Source organism: Punica granatum, chromosome 1, assembly GCF_007655135.1.
Source record: "Punica granatum isolate Tunisia-2019 chromosome 1, ASM765513v2, whole genome shotgun sequence".
NCBI lineage: Eukaryota > Viridiplantae > Streptophyta > Magnoliopsida > Myrtales > Lythraceae > Punica > Punica granatum.
This window is the reverse complement of record NC_045127.1, coordinates 7,153,583-7,173,749: the sequence shown is the minus strand read 5'-3', so window position 1 is coordinate 7,173,749 and position 20,167 is coordinate 7,153,583. Positions and strand designations below refer to the sequence as shown.

The 20,167-nt window shown below is 34.6% G+C and overlaps 1 protein-coding gene across 3 annotated transcripts; it reads left to right on the top strand.

Moving 5' to 3' along the window:
• Positions 1-439: 439 nt before the first annotated feature.
• On the top strand, positions 440-3,450 carry LOC116200883. Of its 3 annotated transcripts, none has more exons than XM_031531876.1 (7): positions 443-697; positions 1,151-1,302; positions 1,473-1,582; positions 1,948-2,033; positions 2,360-2,464; positions 2,574-2,733; positions 2,944-3,450. In XM_031531876.1, exons 1-6 carry the CDS (start codon positions 588-590, stop codon positions 2,689-2,691), a joined length of 681 nt encoding a protein of 226 aa, XP_031387736.1. In that variant the 5' UTR covers positions 443-587; the 3' UTR covers positions 2,692-2,733; positions 2,944-3,450. The 3 variants fall into 3 exon arrangements, with proteins under 3 accessions (XP_031387902.1, XP_031387736.1, XP_031387820.1); XM_031531960.1 differs by having other exon boundaries at positions 444-697; positions 3,021-3,450; XM_031532042.1 differs by lacking the exons at positions 2,360-2,464; positions 2,574-2,733; positions 2,944-3,450 and having other exon boundaries at positions 440-697; positions 1,948-2,037.
• Positions 3,451-20,167: the final 16,717 nt, after the last annotated feature.

Genomic DNA, 20,167 nt, shown 5'->3' with positions numbered 1-20,167 from the left:
GAAAAATACAGAAAATTGTCTCACTCTCTCTAGTTTCCTTTCTCTCTTATGTGCCTATTCTATTGAGTTCTTCTTCTCTTCCCCTCTTCAGTACTCCTGCTATCTGTTCTTCAATTCCCAATCATTTCAGTCTATTACAAAGTGATTGATGTAGCTGTTAATTTCAGTTGGGGTAGCTATCCCCATTGTTATTAGAATCGGTTCGGATTGGTTTGTTTGATCGTCGAATCGGAAATCGGATTTATGTTCGGTCCGGTTAGTTTAAAAACCGAAAACGTATAAATAGATCAGTAAACTCGAAAAACCGATCAGTTTTTAGGCAAATCCATTGAACCATGTGAATCAGCCGGTTGGATGGATTCAGAATTTTTTAAACATGAAGGACCTAAATGTAAATCTGAAAAATAAAAAAAACTCAAAAATAATGAAAGAACCCTAGTCTTCGTTCATCGTTCTCCTCTTCTCTGTTGCAGAGGCTGCAACATCTCGAAGTCCCCATCTCGAACTCGAAGTCTCCTCTTCTCGGCTTCCTCTTCTCCTTGTCTCCCGTCCCTGGACATAGCTGCCTCCCCGGACTGGGCTTTGGGATGGAGGGACTGAAGGTATCTGATGCGAATTTGGTGGTGTACGTTCACCCGTCTAAGAGTCGGAGGGTCTCTCAGGCCATCCTCCGCGAGCTTAGCTCCCTGCTCTTCAAGTAAGATTCTGTGCTCCTTTTGTCTCTATTATCTATCTTGAGCTCTTGACGATGCTTGACCCAACTTTTGAATCATCATTATCCGTTACGAGCTTGCAAGTTGCCAAATCATGTTGGCTGGTAGTGTATTGTTCAGCTTCAGCTGCTTCATTGCTGCTGTGCTGAGTTATGTCTTGCCTTCAAAATGCGAATTTTACTGCACACAGCTAGTTAACTGCACTATCAATTCAAATTCTTTGGGTACTCGATTCCTTATACAAGTTTGGATATTACGACGAGTGACTTGGTTGATTCATGTTATCGGAAAAGTGCGAGGCACATGGATAAGGTTTGTTTTGTATGGGAATGTACAACTGATACTTGAGATATTGATTCTGCTCAACTGAATTTTGTTCTTTCTTTACTGTATTTTCCTCAGTTGTTATTACATTCTCGCGTTGTTTTCTTTCACAGGTTTCATGAAGTTTTTGATGGTGTAGTATTGGCTTATGACGTTGAAATTGTCGATAAAATTGCAAAGATTCTTCCAGGCATCCATCCATACTTTGGAGTCAGATTAAATGCAAAGTTGTTGCTTTTTTCTCCCAAGCCGAATATGCTAGTAGGTATATTCAGGATGATCCTTTATGTTGCTCTTTTTCCTCTTTAAAAGATGTTTGGGCCTTGGAAGATGTCACTGTGACATTAGCTGTAGTTTTGGGACAAGACCCTTTGATACTTCTATTTTCTAATTTGGCAGTCTGACAATTTCTTTTTCTTGTTGTTTTGCTTCCAGAGGGGAAAGTAGTGAAACTCACACAAGAATCCATTCATATTATTGTTCTTGGCTTTGCATCTGCTGTCATAATCAGCGAAGATATCCGCGAAGACTTCAGATATAAAAATGTGGGTAACAGTAGTTTCTTTGTTTTGAGATCAACTATGAATGTTTCTGCCTTAGTAAGGGGAAATAGAGTAACCTGATATTTTAGCCAGGAATAATCAACATTCCCTTTTAGAGATGGCAATTTCTTTCTTTTACTCCATTCCTGTTCTTCGGATGAGAAATTAGTGGGACCTAGATATATGGATGGATGTTTGATTGAAGGAGAAGTTCGCTTCTAATAGATGCTCGTTGGAAAAAATCCGGTACACTACTAAATAAAATCGCGGCAGCTTCACATTTTCTTTAATGACTTGATTTTTATCTGCTTATAGTTTGGGTTCCATCTTTTCAAACTTGGAGATATAATTTTCTATTTTTTTTCCAGAAAAATGGTAAAGAATTGTATCGCAGCAGAAGTCAGAAGCATCACTCAATAAAAGTTGGAACGATGATACGTTTCATGGTCAAAAGGTGATTCTCTTTTCAAATGATTGTATCTTTCAAGATTCTGTTTGCTGCTTACTTAGTTCTTTCATTTTCTATCCTGCCTAAATTAGTTCCTCAGGGATGGATTTTGAGCTTATTATAGTTCATTCCAGGCCTATTTCTGTTTTATCTGCCTAGAATGCTGGCACATTTATGTACTGTGCCCCTTTATAAAACTGTTCAGATGGCCATTTTCCTTTTGTTTCCATACAGACACCCAAAGTTTGTCATTGAATAGTATGTAGCTTGTTCTATAATTTGTGTAGGTGAATTGCACCTTCTGATATATAAGTTAATTGACTACATTGCAGTATGGATGAGGAAATATTGCACATTTATGGTTCTTTACTTCCAGCCCACACAGGAAGCATCAGTTGGCTGGATAAGAATTCTACAGAAATATCTACTACTGACAGGTATTCATTTCGAATTGGTAACATTATTATATCATTATCCGAATTTGTAACGTCATTAGTAGGTTAAAAATTGTTTTTTCTACTATCAAACCTGTGAATGCTGGAGCAGTAGAAAGAGAGTGAACGAGAGTCGGGGCCTGTTGGAGGGGCAAGCTACGAAGGAGCTCACCCCCATTAACAACATGATTACAAAGTCGAAGAAGCGGAGAATTGTGGAAGAGCCTTAAAGGCAATATGCATGTTCTGATTTAGAAATTCATTTTTTCGAGGTAAGTCATTCGCTACGATTGGTCATATTGATTACATTCAAAAGTAAAATAAACTTTTTTTTTTCCAGTTTATTGTTCTAGATTGCTTTCTTATGTTTGCGATGCTTATGATATGATATGCCATTCCTACCTGCAATTACGTCTGCCCATACCTACCTGCAATTGTGTTTCCCTATTGGAAGAATATAAACCTTCTTTTTGCTATCTCAGAGTCAGGCGGGCCTTACTACTGTCCGTTGAACCTGCTTCTCCAATAAAATTGATGGATAACGGATTCATTACTGCAGGAGGTTACCGTGCTTCTCTTCCAGCAGAGACATTGCAGTCACAGTACAAAAGGCAGAGAAGAGAGTGCAATCTACCTACGGATTGCAGTTGGTGGGCAAAAATCTTGTCATATTTATCATGATAACATCAAATATTCAAGTCATAGTCACCATGTATGATCGTGCAATTGTTCAAACTCCCCAATGTATACGACTGGTAGTTTTATCAAATCATATTACTTTCTTTAGCCAGTTACCAAGGAGTGCTTATAATCACAGATCTTCTGAGTTAGGTGAATCGAACTTCTGCTTGTTTCTTTTCTTTTTCCGGGAGGGGGGAATATCACGTATCAATTAGATTCTTTGTTGGATCATAATCTATCTTTTGGAGCGGCTTGAGAGATCTGTAAAACAGTTTGAATCAATGATCAATCATCACCAGAGCATCAAATCATTATCGTATCTATCATCAGGTATAGAGCCTCTTTCATGAAACACCCACAGTTGACTCTGGGCCCCCCACACATGCATTCATACCCTTCCGCATTCATCAATATATATATATATATATATATATATATATAGATGTATAATGTATGTTATTGTTATTCTTTTTTTTTTCCTTTGATATAGTGTAAGATATCATGAAGACCTTATTGTTAGAAGGTCTTAGGGTTCTAAGTTTGGTTGGTGGGTCGATTGATTCCCTCTTTCTCAGCCCATCCCATGTGCTTCCTCCAATAACGTATATATTACTTTTATTGCCTTTCATTTTAGCTACCTCCAGAATCTTTGTTCGGCTCACTTTTCCTTCCTGGGCCCTCTTCATCAGTAGCGCCATTTCTATCTCTAGGAAGATATCCGTAGGGCTCGCGCAAGATCGGATTCGTAGATACAATGGACTGTGTGACTGCAAAGATACAACGAACCGAATCCTAATCTCCTCCCCCAACTCGTTATTTCTGGAACATTGCATATGTAATAAGGAGTACGGGATAGCTCGCAATTTGGTTAATTTTGATTATGAAAACCGGCATTGCGGGTTTTTCTCCTCTTGCACGTAGATTCTTACCAAGATTAGGGAGAGTTTAGTACCGGTGGATCTTGCGCAACTATAACTCGGTTAAGCCGATCTAAGCCAAAGAAGTCGTTAGTTAAACTTGGTTCCAGTGGCAAACATGTGGAAGATGATTTTTTTTTCCCAATTAGATAAAAGCATTGGAATTGGAAGTTGATTGCCAACGTGTTTCCTAACCACATTATAGTGCTATTAGTTTTCCCCCCCTTTTTTTTTTTCACTTTTTAGTTAAGGCCATTCAGGGCAGAGTTGCAATCACTTTCACTCATCTGTTCGTTCACGGAATTTGGTAGGTAGTAAATTGGAAAATATTATGGTAACCTGCTGCATCGTATTATAGGCCCTCACCGGTGGACTAGGAGTTTTACCCCAATAACAATAAAGAGAAGTCTCATCCCACAGTGATAAAATCTCTGATACCGTACCTATTTAATACAATAGAAGTTTTTGCAGTAAATTATGATATTGTGGAAGGGTAAAGTAGGTGTCCCTTCGTGAACGGGTCAATGGGTTTGATCGAGTGGACCATTTTCTTTTATTTCTTTTCCCATCACGGAAATTATATAGGAGCTGAGACTTGAGAGTTGAGGAGAATTCTGTGATTATATTATGTTCTTTGAGGATTTGAAATTTATGCTATTCTCATTTAAAAAAAATAAAAAATTATGGAAGAGAAATCCTGGGAGGGATGGATTGGCGTGATGGGCTTTCTGACTCGCAGCAAGCTTAGCTTTACCTTGGAAATGATCAATTTTATCTCCCATTTCTTTCTGATCTGATAAAAACAAAATACAAAAAACAAATCCAAGAATAAAATAAAATAATTTATCATAACGACCATCGAGGAAATTTTTGTTTATTTTCAAATTATCTTGTTTTCTGAAGTGAAATCTCATAATTCATCGAAATTTGTTTTTCATTATTAGGATTTTTCGGAATGACTTTTAGTTGGATCAACGGGTGTTTATCTTTTCCTAATATGTAAAGGATCCCAAACAGCCTAACAATGCCATTATATCGTTGCCAAGATTTAGTGCCGATCGACTATTCATGCAAACGGTAGTTTACAGCCCCAACCACCTATGCAGTCGCCATTGACATCTACAAGCATTCCAAAAAAAGTTCAGCGCCAAGTTCACCAAAGACTATAGATGATGCTGGCAACCTCGATCATGGCTAAGGTATCCTCTAATATCTTGACAAAGGCCATCTTGACCCCAAAGGAGCTTTGTCTTTGAGGTCTCCCGCACCAATCAACATCGTCCAATGGCCAAGGTGATGATTCAAGTGGAGGTAGATAAGTCACAACTGTCACCATCCCAAATAAGGTCACAAAGATACTATGTTACGGTCACAGATGATCTCAATATTCATTAATTTATCAAAATACAATGTTATGTTTGCGGGAGATTCATTAATCGATAGTTTGGAGATCTTTCCCTTTTGTCAGATCAACAATTGGGGGTCCACACGAAGGGTCCTATAAATTGAATAGCAGAAAATTGTTTGGTCCGGTGGGGATTTTTGTCATTGTTTGGTTCTGATAATTAAAAGGAGGGTAAAGCCAATGGAGATGAAACTTTAACCTTCTTTCTCTTCCATAGGCTCATTTTCATTCAACCTCGATTTAACCTTCCTTTTTATTTAGTAAATATATTTGGGCTTCGGCCTCACTTCCACTCAAAAAAATTTAAGAATAGAAGGAACAAAATATCGATAATTTTTTTGTCAATAAGCCCATATAAAAATATAAATTTGTCATTTGATATAAAATTCTTTCCTTTCCCCTCCATTTCCTTTACTAGTATGTACCTAAGCAGGGTTAAAATTTCTCCTCATTTTCCTTCCATTCCTTTCCCCTTACTAAGTATATCTAAACAAGATTAAAATTTCTCATCCTTTCCCTCTCCCTTTTCTTCCATTTCCTCATCTTCCCCAACCTTTCACTTAATATGTTGTATCCAAACAAAGTATAAAAGTTTAATAAAAGTTGTCTCAAAATCCTTGTACTTTATTAACAATGTAAATAAAAATTGCTCAAAATATGTGTAATTTATAGGGATAAAGAAAAAAATCGGAAGACCCGAAAACTCGAGCCGACCTGTCTCGAACTGATTCGAATCTTCAAGTTTTTTAGAACTTAGTTTGGTTCTAGATTAGTTTTTTTTTTGCTCGGATTTGGATACGTTTCAGGTTTCATAATTGAAAACCCGTTTGTCCTAAATCGACCCGAATTTTTGATGTTTGTATGATTTTTTGTTTGATGGAGCTTTGACCCCTATGGACCATTTTAGTTTTATATAGTGATAGTGATGCAATTATGATATATGGAGTTTTAACTATCCCAGTGAAGTTATTTTTACTAAAGTTTTGTTTAATGAATTGAGATTTTATCTTATTTGTAATTTTACTGAGAATTTTTTTAAATATTTGTTGCATTCGGGTTACCCAAGAACGAACCCAAAAAAACCCGATTCATGGAGGGTATATTCTCTTCTTGATTTCGGGGATGGTTTATAAAATGAAAAACCCAACCACTTTGGATCCCCGAAAATTTTCCTCATACTTGTACCGAACCGACCTGTGCACAGTCTCAGTAATTTACTCCAATTGTAAGTAAATACTAAGAATTTAGGCTCTGTTTGGATTCAAAGTTGCATTTTAAAATCTTACTTTAACTTAATTCTACCAACAACAAAACAAAATTCTACAAACAACAAAACAAAATAACTCATACAAAGTCAAATGGTGGACCCTATTTACACCACTATTTTTCAAAATTAAAATCACATAACGCATACAAAGTCAAAGAATGAGCCCCATACATAACCATTTATACCACTCTTTTTCAAAATCAAAATCTGATTTTAAAATTTTAGGGCTTGTTTGATTTCAAGATGGTATTTTAAAATCACAATTCTAACTTAACTCTACCCACTATAAAACAAAATAACTCATACAAAGTCAAAGAGTGGGCCCCATTTATACCACTTTTTCCACAACAAAACAACATAACACATATAAAGTCAAAGGGTGGGCCCCATTTATATCACTCAAAATCAAAATCAAAATCTGATTTTAAAATCTTACTATGAAACCAAACGCAACCTTAGTTACTCACCAAACGCAGCATAAATAATTTACCTCAATTAGTTTCTCAAAATATGCATAACTCTCTTGAAACTTAAAAGACTTGTAATCTACTTCAAATTAAGTCATGTTACTATAACATATACATACATATATATATATATATATATATGAAAGCAAAAGTAAGGTAGACCATGCTAGATGGCTTGAGAATGCTCAGTTTCTGAATAAAATTTTCTCAAATTTTAATTTTTTTTAAATATATTTTTAAATTTTTGATGAATTATTATAAATTACTGATATCTTTCGCCATGACATTTTTAAAATATATTTATCTTTAGTGATTTGATGTGGCATGTATCCACAAATGAGAGACAATCTATGAAAGTACCTTTATATCTTTATCTTTAATGTAATTTTGTGTCTTATATATACAATGAATTGATATTATGATATTTGGATTACTGATATACAACTTAACCCTTAAAAGATTACATAATATATTTTACCGGTATATGAATCATATTTAATTTTCAAAATGACAAATTATAAATATGAAGCACCACTCACATAAATAATGGCTTATTCAGCTTTGTATTACGTTATAAATATGAAGCACCATTCACATAAATAACGGCCTATTCAGTTCTAAAAAATACGTCTACCACAAGACACAAGTTCTTAAAAAGTACATTTACCAATAATCACAATTAATTTGAACTTTTTTCTTAATCCATCCTTTTTGCACATCTACCTATGCTCTTATGCAACACATTTTTCTAATTAATTTTATTGTTTGTCTTATGTACGCAACATGATGTGCTTCGATTTTTTCTTTCATATTTATGGAAATTTTCATTTTTAAATTTTTTTGTTCTTAATTTTTACTTTTTTTTCTCTCATATTTTTTTCCGAGTTTGGTCATCTGAGTTTTTGCCTCAAGGATGTCATTTCTTCAATTTTTTTTTGTCTTTTTCATAATGCATGTATTAATTTGTATCTTTGTTTTTTTAAAATATGCTCTCTCCTTTTTTACAATTTTTTAAATATTTATTTTTCAGTGTCTTATAATTTATTGAGAGAATTAGCATCTGACAAAAGATTTGTGAAAATTAAAATTTAGAGTAATCAAATTATAGGACGTTGTGAACACAAAGAGCAACGAATTAATCAACATGGATATGATTCTTCTAGATGAAGATGTAAAATATTTCTTAATTGTTGTCATATCATCTAATAATGAATGCAAAAAAATAAAATTATATTCTTAAACTTTCTATTTTTGACAGAATAACTCAATTCATATAGCTGTAAAGAAAAATACAAGTAGTTTCACGTTCTATCATGTGCAATGCACGAGTTTCACAATTAGTTTTAAGTTATTTATTTACATATATAGTGTAACTATATATAAAATGATTGTGTGTTAGACCTTTTCGAAAAGTTACTGTCTTGCTCTTATTTGTACTCGAAATGTATACAAAAAAAAAAATCCAATGTGTGCCCTGTAAAGAGGAATAAATGGACAGTGGACGTACCAATCAAAGACACCCAAATTCAGAAGAGGGGGATAGATTCTATTCACCGCCCAATTTCCTTTTGGTATAGCCCCAAAAGCTGGAACCACTAATCTAATGAAAGGCCCCCCTTTTGATTCTTCGGTCGTGCGTTTGACATCATCATTTCATTAAAGCAAAGAAGCGATGTTTTCTCCTATTAAATAAGATGGACTATACATACAAGTATGGGCCAAAAGAGAACATGTTATACAAAACAACGTTAGAGTTGGCTCTTTGGTTAGGGGAGAATATTAGTTATATGAATTATGTAGGGTTTGGGTGGAGTGAATGTATTGTATCTGTACTTTGTCTCTCATCAGCTTTTCTTTTAGCAATGTGGTGGTCGTGGAAAGTTAATATCATGATCACTCCCCATTCCTTCTGTCTCCAATTCTCCATCTTGTTTAATTTGTAAAAGCAATTTGTAACTTTACTTTTGCCATGAAGAGTGTGACCGGATGGGGTGACCCGAGTATCAAAAATCAAGAAAATACGCAAAAATTTTATCGCACGCGAAAGTTTTCAAAGTATCATGACATTAATGTACTCTATACATGTCTTTTGTCTGTATACGATATCTCAAATACAATGCAAACCTTGTGATTTTATCAACACTTCATTTGCTACCTTATTGAACCGGCTTCGCTCTCGTATTTGTTTCCCATCGAAAGTCTTAAACATTACGGAAATAAAAACGCTATTTGACAATAGATAATCCAATCCTCGATATAAAGATTCGTTTGATGGGCGTAGTAGCTGCAATTTCCACCCGTCGTCCTGACAGCAACCTGTGATTGCCAATGCAGCTAGCTACTGATCGTGAGTATTAACAAATATTATCATTATCTTCTTGGAAAATTTTCATGATGAAATCATTTAATTAATTAATCAATTAAACCAATCAATCCTTCAATCTCCCCTATATGCTTCCAAAATTGGTTCACGTATGTATGTCTCGACTTGAAGTAGGAACCAAACATTACGTACGGATTTTTCCTGCCCTTGAGCAACAGCTAGGTACGATGTGTGCGTACACACCATATTACTTTTGAAGAAAAACTCATTTATCCAGGAAAAAAAAAGGAGTTACACTCATTCCCCTTTTTATTAGGAATGTAGTAGCATCGTCGAACAGACGAGAGCTAGCTAGCCGGAGATGTTTAGCAACACTCAAGCTTGGATTGAGTCTCAGTCTCGAGATACGTCGGCAACACCATCTAGAGTCGGCTTCAATTGATCCATCTAATTCTAATGTCCGATGACTGATCAAAAGATGGAAGCATCATTCTCAAAATTTAAAAAGAGAAGAAATATTGCATTTTTCTAATTTGCAAATCATTATGTCCAATCAACCAGCTAATTTCAGGATTTCTAAAATTTCTGATAAAAATTCGAGGCATATTATCAATCATTGATATTAGTGATTGATGAACTAATAATTTCGAAATAAGATTTCTTGAACTTTAATAGCAACACGTGTCAGCATTTGGAGTTGCCTTACAAACTGGTTTTGGATTTTTGTTTTTTTAAGATATCCCTTTCTGTTTAATTAATTAAATTAAGGACACCCCAATATACGGACTATTAACTGTCGCCACCTTGGCAATGAGATTGATGAAGAGCTAACCCTGAATGAAGACAAGAGCCGACAATGAACAATTAATTGAAAATCCATTAATGAAAGATAAACCATTTAACTAAGGAAACCAGTGGAAAAAAAATGCTAAAATAGAGGGCCAATGTTGCGACGTGGCAGCGTTTTGGTTGCTGTTTTAGGGAGGAATACGCTAAAAAATGGCGAATTTTAGCATAATTGTACAGAGATCCTTTTTGATTAATTGAAGAAAATTTAAATTCTTAGGGTTGAGTCTATAAAGTGCGTCCATAGATGGTCTAATTAGTATGTCTGCGAAAGAGAAAGACAACAATAGGATTTTAATTTTTTTTTAAAAGCGCATTGGTGGGCGTGGTTCCTGCTAAGTAAACGCAGTGAATAATCATATGAGGAGCATCACTTGTCGGCTTAATTTGGATTATTTACCTTATTAGATGGAGATAATGAGAGGACAAAGATATAAAGAGATTCGAATTGGAGTGCAAATGTACCATTACTACTGATACTTACACGTATATTTAATATGTCTATAAAAATTTCTTGTTCTCTCCTCATTTTATTTTCTACTTATTATTATCGTTGAATAAGGGCCACTACTGCTTAAAAGAGACTTTCACCTAAAGTGAGATTAGTTAGTATCTAGTTTACAAAAATGCTAAATCCTCCTTAAAGATGTGTCTAACGATTAATGATTACTGAGACAAATCTTCATATTATGGTTTGAGATTACTCGAACTGTGGAGACAATAGTTCAAGACATACCATTAATAATAATTTGATTGTTGAAATTACTCAGTCGCGATGTATGTAATGATTTTCCTATACTCACATATATCAACTCTTAAATGTTGGTAAATTATAACTCATGCCCTTATGAGTATAATTTTTGAATTGAAAAGATTTTTTTGATTTATTATTGAGAGGATATAATAATGCTTCTTTTTCGGTACACATATAACAGCACTCTTTACTTTATGGAACTATTGATAATTAACTGAAGATTAAAAACAAAAAAAAGCAAAGTAGATAAGGTTATTGTATTCACCGTCCTATCAAGTATCAAACTTAATCTTTTATGTTGGATACATGTTCATCTACTTGTCGCTAGTGATGAATCTAGGATCCGAGAGTTAATGAATGCAAAAACTATTACATATATTTTCCAATAAAATATTATCAAGATAAATTATAATCACTTGTTATTACTTCATTCCATATCTAAGAGAGAGTAAAAAGATAAAAAAAAAATTGAATTTATATTTTACACCATAATTTTTGGGGAAAAGACACTTTGCCCATTAAAATTTGAGTTTAATATCATTTTGCCTACTAAAGCTTCTTTTATGTTAGTTTGATCAATCAAATTCTAAAACTGAATCGTTTTATTTATTAAAATTGGAGTTCGGCATCACTTTGTCCACTAGAGTTTTTTTTTTGTGTGTAAGTTTAGCCATTCAATTTTTTAGAAGTGAATCATTATGGTCACTCCTATTATTAATAATGTTAATTCGAATTAGAGATGATTAAATGCATAGCTTGGACTCCATCATGCGGTTGTCGATGGACCTGAGTTCCAGCGCGGGAACTTCGGAGCAAAGATGTGAATGGCAATGAAGAAGTAGAGAACAACTACTCGGTATAGCAGGACAATGTAAATGAGGTACTGTCAATTAAAGGAGAGATCGTTTGAAACCGACAAGTAGGGATCCATTAGGGGAAGTTTTCGACACTAAACGCATTATGGGATTGGCCAACGGGTGTATCTGAGTTTGGAGTCTCCTTCGTTGTCCAAAATGAGGCATATGATTTGCACGCTTCTAATTTCGATTTAAATTATCGATTGGTTAATCGAACGGGCCAAAATGATTCAATTTTAGAATCTTCGGCAATTATGTTGACACACAAAAAAAAGGTTTAAGTGGGTAAAAAGTGAAGCTAGGACTATTTGCAGCGCGAGTCTCCAACTCGCGATGGTGGTGGAGGCGTCCAACTCGCGTCTGAAACAGGGCGATGCTAGGAGCTAAGTCGATGGGTGTGGGACGCTGAGGTGACTATCAGTGAGCAGAGGGCGACGAGATGAAGGGGGAGAAAAGATGAGGTCATTGCAGTGCTTCAATTGGGAAATGTCGACCAGGAGGTTTTGTCGTCGTCGTTGTTGCCATTGCTCCTCCCCTTTCTGTTGCTAAGGTTTTTACCTGATCTCTTTTCTTTATATTTTTTTAAATGATTATTTTCTACTTTTTTACTTCTTCGTCGAAATCCCCACTCATGATTCTCTCTTTTTTTCCGTCATGTAATTTTTAAATTATTTTATGAATATTTTTAGTTATTCATAATTAATTATTTAATTAACATTTTGATTTATTATTTAATAATTACTATTATTATGTATTAATTATTTTGAGTTATATTCATTTAGAGTATAAATATATATGTGGGCTCTCATTAGAGACTCAAAATCAGAGACTATAACTAGAGTGATAGGTCTCTTCTTTTATTGAATTTGTCTCTGTTGAACGTGGCGCGAATGTGGCAGTGTGGGGTCCATATTAGAGACTCAAATCAGAGACTTACATCGGAGATAATCTAAACTAAAATTTCAATAAGTCAAGTGATTCATTTTTAGAATCTTAAATGGCCAACCATACATAAAAGATAAAAAGAAGACGTAGAGTACTAATGCACGCTCTCGCCTATCAATTAAGAGATGGAAAGTTCGATTCTCGTGATGAGATTATTCGTGTTTCTTTATTAGTTATTATAATTTTTATATATATATACTAGACCTCATGATTATCCTTTATAATTGAAAAAAGAACTGAAAGAAAATAAATTTCAATGGGCAAAGCGTCTTTTATCCTTTTTTTTTTTGAATTTTTTAAAGCACCAATTAGACTAAAATAGAAAATATTTGCAAATATGAATATATTAATAAAAGTCTTCAAAATTCAGTGAGATCTTTTGACCTCACAATTTCATACATGTAATTAATGACTACTGATTGAGAGAATTAAAATGAACTAGAATGTTGTGGTTGTGAGAAGCGGCCTTAGATGTGAGGATAGGCGTATGCCATCGGGATTTGCTCGGAATGTCAATACGACGACTGCAACAAGGGAGGAGTTTTGTGGAGGATGTCTATTCGGGTAATAATGTATATGGAAGCTCGGTTTTCACAAAATCATATATACAAGTTGCACATCTATTTATCAAGAGCACAATTCTTGTGCAGATTGATAATCGTTTAAGTTTTGTTTTATTTTTTAAGTATAAATTTTATTTTACCCAAGTCAACTCTACTTTTCTCCAAATTTAACACTATAATCATTACAGTTTTGTCTTTTTATTTATTTAATAATAATTTTTCAATCAAATTTTTTTCTAATTATTTTTATAATTAATTTTTCATATACCTTCATATCTATATATACATGCATATATATATATATATATATTATCTCACATCCATATATTTGTCAACACTTGTAACTATTATATAAAATCAAGTTAAGTTAGATCACGATCCAACTCGAAAATCAATAGCAAGCTTGACAACAATGAATGAATGGCTGTTAAACTAGTGGGACTGTAATTGTGTACATGACTAAATATTTAACTAAGTGCCCGTGAAACATTAATAACTAATCAAAATACATGTAAGTGAGAATCCGTTATATTTTGTGAGCCCGTTACTACTTATAAGTAGTCTTATTGGATATGACTCGTTTAAGTGACCGAGTAATGCTTATTGAGTATTTAGCTCCTAGCACGCAGGGTGGAGTTTGACTTTCAAAATCAAAGGAATGGCTGAATGTACGACACGTGTCGCTTTGACAAAGTAGTAAATAAAATCGCAGGTAGCTAAAAAATAGGATGCAGCACACAGGAATATCACCATCCACAGGAAAGAGCGGGCCGTAGCCGTACGAGATGGAGGCGAGAGGGGAAATGAAGAGACAGACACATAGTGGAGCCAAGCCAATTAGAGAAGTGGGGCCCTTTAAGGTCGTTTGACAGAACGGTACAACTAAGCGGCGTCGAACTTGGACGATGTCTTTTCACCGAAAAGATGAAAACCTGGGGCCCCCATTGGCCCACTTGTATGGTGGGTCCCACTGGTAGGGACCTGTTCTCAAGGCGTAGAGGCGTAGTGATGTCAGCGCGCTCCAAAGTGGCTCGAGAGATAAAACTGTATTTCTTGAGAGTCGTGAACCAACCAACACTTGCGCTCCACTCCATGCATGCATGTCCCGTTGCAGTGGTTCGATGCTCCTAACTGAAATTAACCGTTCTAAATTCACCCAAATATTTAATTGTTCTCTTTATATTTTTTTTTATCAAATTTATCGATCTTTCTATAATTGGAAAATGAACGGTCCCTCGTTTTATTTTTATCAAGTTTATCGACATTTGTTATAATTGAAAAATGATTACTTACATAAGTTGGCTCATGTATACAGCGTTGAGGGAAGTTTCGCTCGATTCGTGGATCTTGATGAAAGGGAAGTGAAGTAAATTTCAACTTGCTTGAAGTCGTTTAGATAGTCGCCTATGTTGAACGATAGCAGACACAAAATCGAAACGGATATGATAAAACCTCATACTCAATTAGTTTCTTTTTATATACCTGTCTATAACACATTACATTTTTTAAAGGAATGTACTAATTAATTTTGCTCAGCCATTGGAGTGTTTGACAGCCACCGGATTATGTCGGACCAGGCCAGTTCCTTGAGAATTGAGCAAGATATTTTCACCACTTGCCTTCAAGATATAGTATTGGATATAAGATGCGTCAATATTTTCTCCCACTCCTGTGCAATGCCCTTTTGTTATTATGCATTCAGTGTGATCGGTAATTAATCAGATAAAGATGATATTTATTAATCTAAACGATATCGATCATATGATGAGGTACAGCATGGTTATGCTTCCATATTATCTTATAGGAGGAGTTGTGTGGCGATATTTACCGAACTGTGTCCAACTAGGTTCATCAATTGAAAATATATAGATCATTGAGAGAAATAGGATCGATTATTTCATATGTGCATGTGCATGCGTGTTCATTTGCATGTACGGCGAATAAAAATTAATGCCTATACACACACACACACATTAACTTATAATTGTATAAGTTCCAACAAAAGAAACAAGGAGAGATCAGCTTGATAACATAATTATTCACTGGAAGAAGAAGATACTGTCTTGCCTGCAGCTAACATGTATGGCTCCCCCCTAATCCTGCATATATTCCCGTAATCTTCCTAAGTACACTATTATTTTAACGGCAACAAACGAAAACACCCCTCTTAATTGTCTGTTGATGGAGAGAAAGAAAACAAACTGCATGAAGAAAACAAAAAACCCAAAAATAAATAAATACATATTATTGCCAATCACCATGTTTATATTTAGAAAGTATTATTACAGAGAAGGAAAAAAAGACAATTTATCCATATAGACGACAATTTCATGCATATGATCTGCCAGTATACCAGTTATGTGATCTTGCTTACGGGTTAATCTTGATTTCTCATGTTGATGCATATGTTATGTACAATTGCCATTTGCGTGTTGCCCAGCTAGCAGTCGATCATGCTTGACAAAAGCATGCATGTCAAGTTCGAGGCTGATAATGTTCTCGACTTAGCTCATCAGTAGCATAATATTATTTAGAATTTGTGTATCTGCGAGCAGATTTTATGAGATTTGTTTTTTTATGAGGATTAATAAATGATTGAAAGAGCTAGGGGATGCATGTGTAGTTTTCTTTTAACATATTTATGTTGCGGCCAAATTTTGGTCCGAATTAGTGGACAATGAGATCTGATGAGAATATGTATTGAGTGGGGGTGTGGATCCTTAAATCCGAGCAGGTAGGGCACGAGGTGGTAGTCTGACATTCGGGGGGGATGAACCCTACCACACTCCCTGCCCCCTAACATGCACGTGGACCCATCCCTTATTGGCCCATCCTTGACCATTCAATGTGTTTGTTTTCTTTTCTTTCACCCCAATTCCTCTTTTCTATTTTTTATTGGAATTACCTCATATTTAAAAACTCGTACCATTACCGACTAATCTAGATGCGAACTAGGTTGATCCAATTTACTAAGGGAAAAAAATCTCTCTCGATTATAAATTTTTTTTATTCACAAGACTTAAATATGATTTTTTTTAATTTTGAATTCTAATACGAAATTTTGTTCGAGGGACTCTTACGTCGAAATCGAACCATCTGAACCAATTTATGTTGATCATGATTTATATTTGTTTATATTGCTGACCTCGTAGTTGTAGGCATATCAAATCATTTTAAGGAGGGAATTACACAATAATTAATTAATGAAAATGACAGATTGGCTCCTCTTAAAGTGCCACACGTCCAAGTTTTATGCATCTAATCATAAAATTAATTATATATAGTTTGATAATTTATAAACATGTAATTAAGGCCACGAGATGATAAAACGAAATGTCGTGTGAGTTGCTTGTTGCAGTAGATTCCCCAGTGACTGCCGCCACGTCCAGAGTTTTATGCATCAATCTAATCATAATTTTATATACTCTGTGCAATTTATAACATGCATGTAAGACAACTAGGACTACCAGTACAGTGATCTAGTGGTTAAGTATTAAGCGCTTCACTTGAACATCACGAGTTCAAACCTCACCGAAGACGTAGAGCTCACCACTATGTGGATGTATTATAGAATGGCGGTGGCCAACCCATAATATTTGCTCAAGTGGACCTTGGACTTAATTCACTAGTGTGTTGGTGGGGTTGCGGTGACCAAGTTGGGCTAAAGTCTCAGCGAGCTATGGCGAAATGAACATTCCGTGGCGGTTAGGTTCTCTTAGTTGGGGCAGCCATAGCGGGATAATAATCCGACCTAGCCTTTTTACTTAGAAAAAAAAATGTAAGACAACTAGGGAATTACCCCAGCAAGCCAAAATAAAAATAAAAATGTAAGACTACTAGAGAAGTGAACGAAATACCGCCAGAGTTATGGCAGTAGAATTCCTATAGTGATTGCCGCCACCAAGTTTATATGATGCAACGGGTCGGTCGGAAACTAAATCATGTGACTTAGTATTTCTGTAACTTGCAATTTTTATGGTTCAAATCGTGCCCCATATTTATACATGCGTGTCTGTGTGTTACTGAAATTACACTTGTCTTGAACTGATAGATCATACAACCTTATATATGTACCAAGTTCGACATTATAGAATGACGCGAAGTGCTCCTCGCGTTCGGTTTAGTCGGGCGTAGGAGGGGCTTATGGAGGCCCGATGATTATAGCACACCCCTACAGATGAAGTTTCTCGATTGGGTTCTTCTAGTTTCCAATCTGGAAATTAGTGAAAATGCAATTAAAATTGATTAAGATGATCGTAGATGGGATGGTATAGTAGTTAGCTAGGGGGGGAGACGTTTGGCGGTTTGTTTTGAGAGTGTTAAAGAAAGTTGAGGATGGGGCATCCTTGCACATGGGCTATCCTCAGAATTTGGCTAATACAATAGTCCCCCTTCCCTGGCAAAGACTCTTTAAATATTAGTCATTACTTTTTTAAGCTTACTTTTTGAAAAAATAGTATATCACATCCACCAATGGAATTCAACAACTTTGTAAAAAAATAAAAATAATTAAATTAAATAGATAAGAAAATGAAAATATATAATATATATGTTGACATGTGGTGGGTCATGCCCCAGTTTCGATTTCCCACTTCGTGTGGATTAAATATTAACTCTCTTTAATTATGAAATATGATATATTTGATCAACTGTAATTTATATTATTTGTTCTCTAAATACGGAGTTTGAAATTCGTTGAAAGTATTTTATTACTAGGATTAAACTCGGTGCTTAAGGACTGATTAATCTTAAAAAATAAACTATTGATTTCATTAAAAAAATGCGCATATATGTGTGTATATATATATATATATTAATTCTTCTGTTGTTATTCTCTTCTTTTATTGTTTTATTTATGCATAATTTGTCTTCTTCCATTATTTCTCTCTCTGGCGGCTGAATAAATAACTTCTAGCTAGGGTTAGAAATTATTATTTGTAAATAAATATTGTTATCCTTTCTAGGGATTCATTCAGCAGTTCATAATTTATTTAATTACGTACAGTTATTATGGGCCGTTTTGTTTCCTGCTCCACGGTTTCGGACGATCATTTGGAAAGGCGACGGAGGAACTTTCGGTTTCACTTTTTGCACGGAGAAGGTACTTTGCTTCGACGATATGAACCAACTCATGCTTCGTATTTTATTTGACGAGATACATTTGGTGAAGAGAGAGTAGTGTATTGACAAATTAATATAATTATCTTAAATGAAGATTTCTAAGTCAATTGTTGTTAGTGGGGTTTTTCATATCTTTTTTATTTTCCTTTTATTATTCCATCATTTAAATTTGAGACCATATATCTCCCTCACTGTCTAAAAATAAAAATAAAAAACCAGCTCCATAACTTTTTGTCATAATCATATGAATTATTGCTGCCCTGTGCTTTTGCATTGCATTTACTGTTAACCGCGCACGATGAAGAGGGGGAACATCTGTCGATACTTGAAGTTATCATGGCAACCATATTATTTGTCAACCATCAACTCTTCAATCACTCATTAAAAAAAAAAAGAAAAAAGAAAGCTCTTGAATCAACTAATAAATGATTACTATCGGTCTTGGATTAATCTGTTGAAGTAATCACGTAAGTAATCGATCTCGATCTTTGTCACTTAAACCGATCATCATCAAAATGGGATCAGTCAAAAATAGTTGGAAGGTCTATATTAAGGAAAATTGTTAAACACAAAATTGATATACAGATTTCGTGATCAAAATTTTCTTTCTGGATCAAATTTTGTGATCCGATTGTTATTTAAAAAGATTGGACAAGAATATATATATGACTTAATTATCGAGAAAGGGGTGTAGTACAGTAGCTAACACCCTCACCTGGTAACCTAGAGGTTATGAGTTTGATTATCATTAGTGGGACTATCCGTGCTCATTTATTTAGATTTATATTTCATTTCCTTGTAGTAGGCCATGAACATCATATTATAACAAAAAAATGACTTAATTACTTAAAAGAGCACGACCTTATAACTTTTTTCCTAAATATTGCACGACGTTTGAGAAATAGCATAAAAGACACGACTTTTATATCTTTTTCTTAAATATAGCACGACCTTTGGAGAGTAGCATATAAAGGCACGAATTTTGCACTTTTTTCTAATAATAAGACGACCTTTATGTTTAGTTGCAAATTTAGCAAAATGTAAATTATTTAGCCAAATTATAACGATAACAGTTAACGTGGAGCTAATGGTGCCACATGACAGAATATGATTGGACGAGTAAACCTCACCACATGATTGCACAATAACAGTTAATGTGGAGCTAACGGTGTTGGGCGTCACTCGTTCAATCATGTTATGTCACATTGTATCGTTAACTCCCATTAGCTGTTACCTTACATTTGATGGAATAATTAACATTGTGCTAGAATTGCAATTCAACCTAAAAGTTGTACATTTTTGTATTATTTTTTAAGGGTCGTGATACATTTAGAAAAAAAAGTGCAAATGTCGTGCATTTATATGCTACTCTATAAATGTCATGCTATATTTAGAAAAAAAATACGAAGGTCATACTTTTTTGTGTTATTTTTTAATGATCATGCTATATTTTAAAAAAAAGTGCAAATATGTTTTTTTTTACTGTAATTAACCTTTCGTTTTTTTATCTTTACAAATTTCAAATCACATGGCATAACAAATCGAGACAAAGATGGTTTT

Coding starts and splice junctions, on each gene's coding strand:
- LOC116200883 (XM_031531876.1), top strand. CDS start 588: ATGGAGGGACTGAAGGTATCTGATGCGAATTTGGTGGTGTACGTTCAC. Junction 1,583..1,947: donor AAGACTTCAGATATAAAAAT/GTGGGTAACAGT, acceptor TTTTTTTTCCAG/AAAAATGGTAAAGAATTGTA. Junction 2,465..2,573: donor GAAATATCTACTACTGACAG/GTATTCATTTCG, acceptor ATGCTGGAGCAG/TAGAAAGAGAGTGAACGAGA.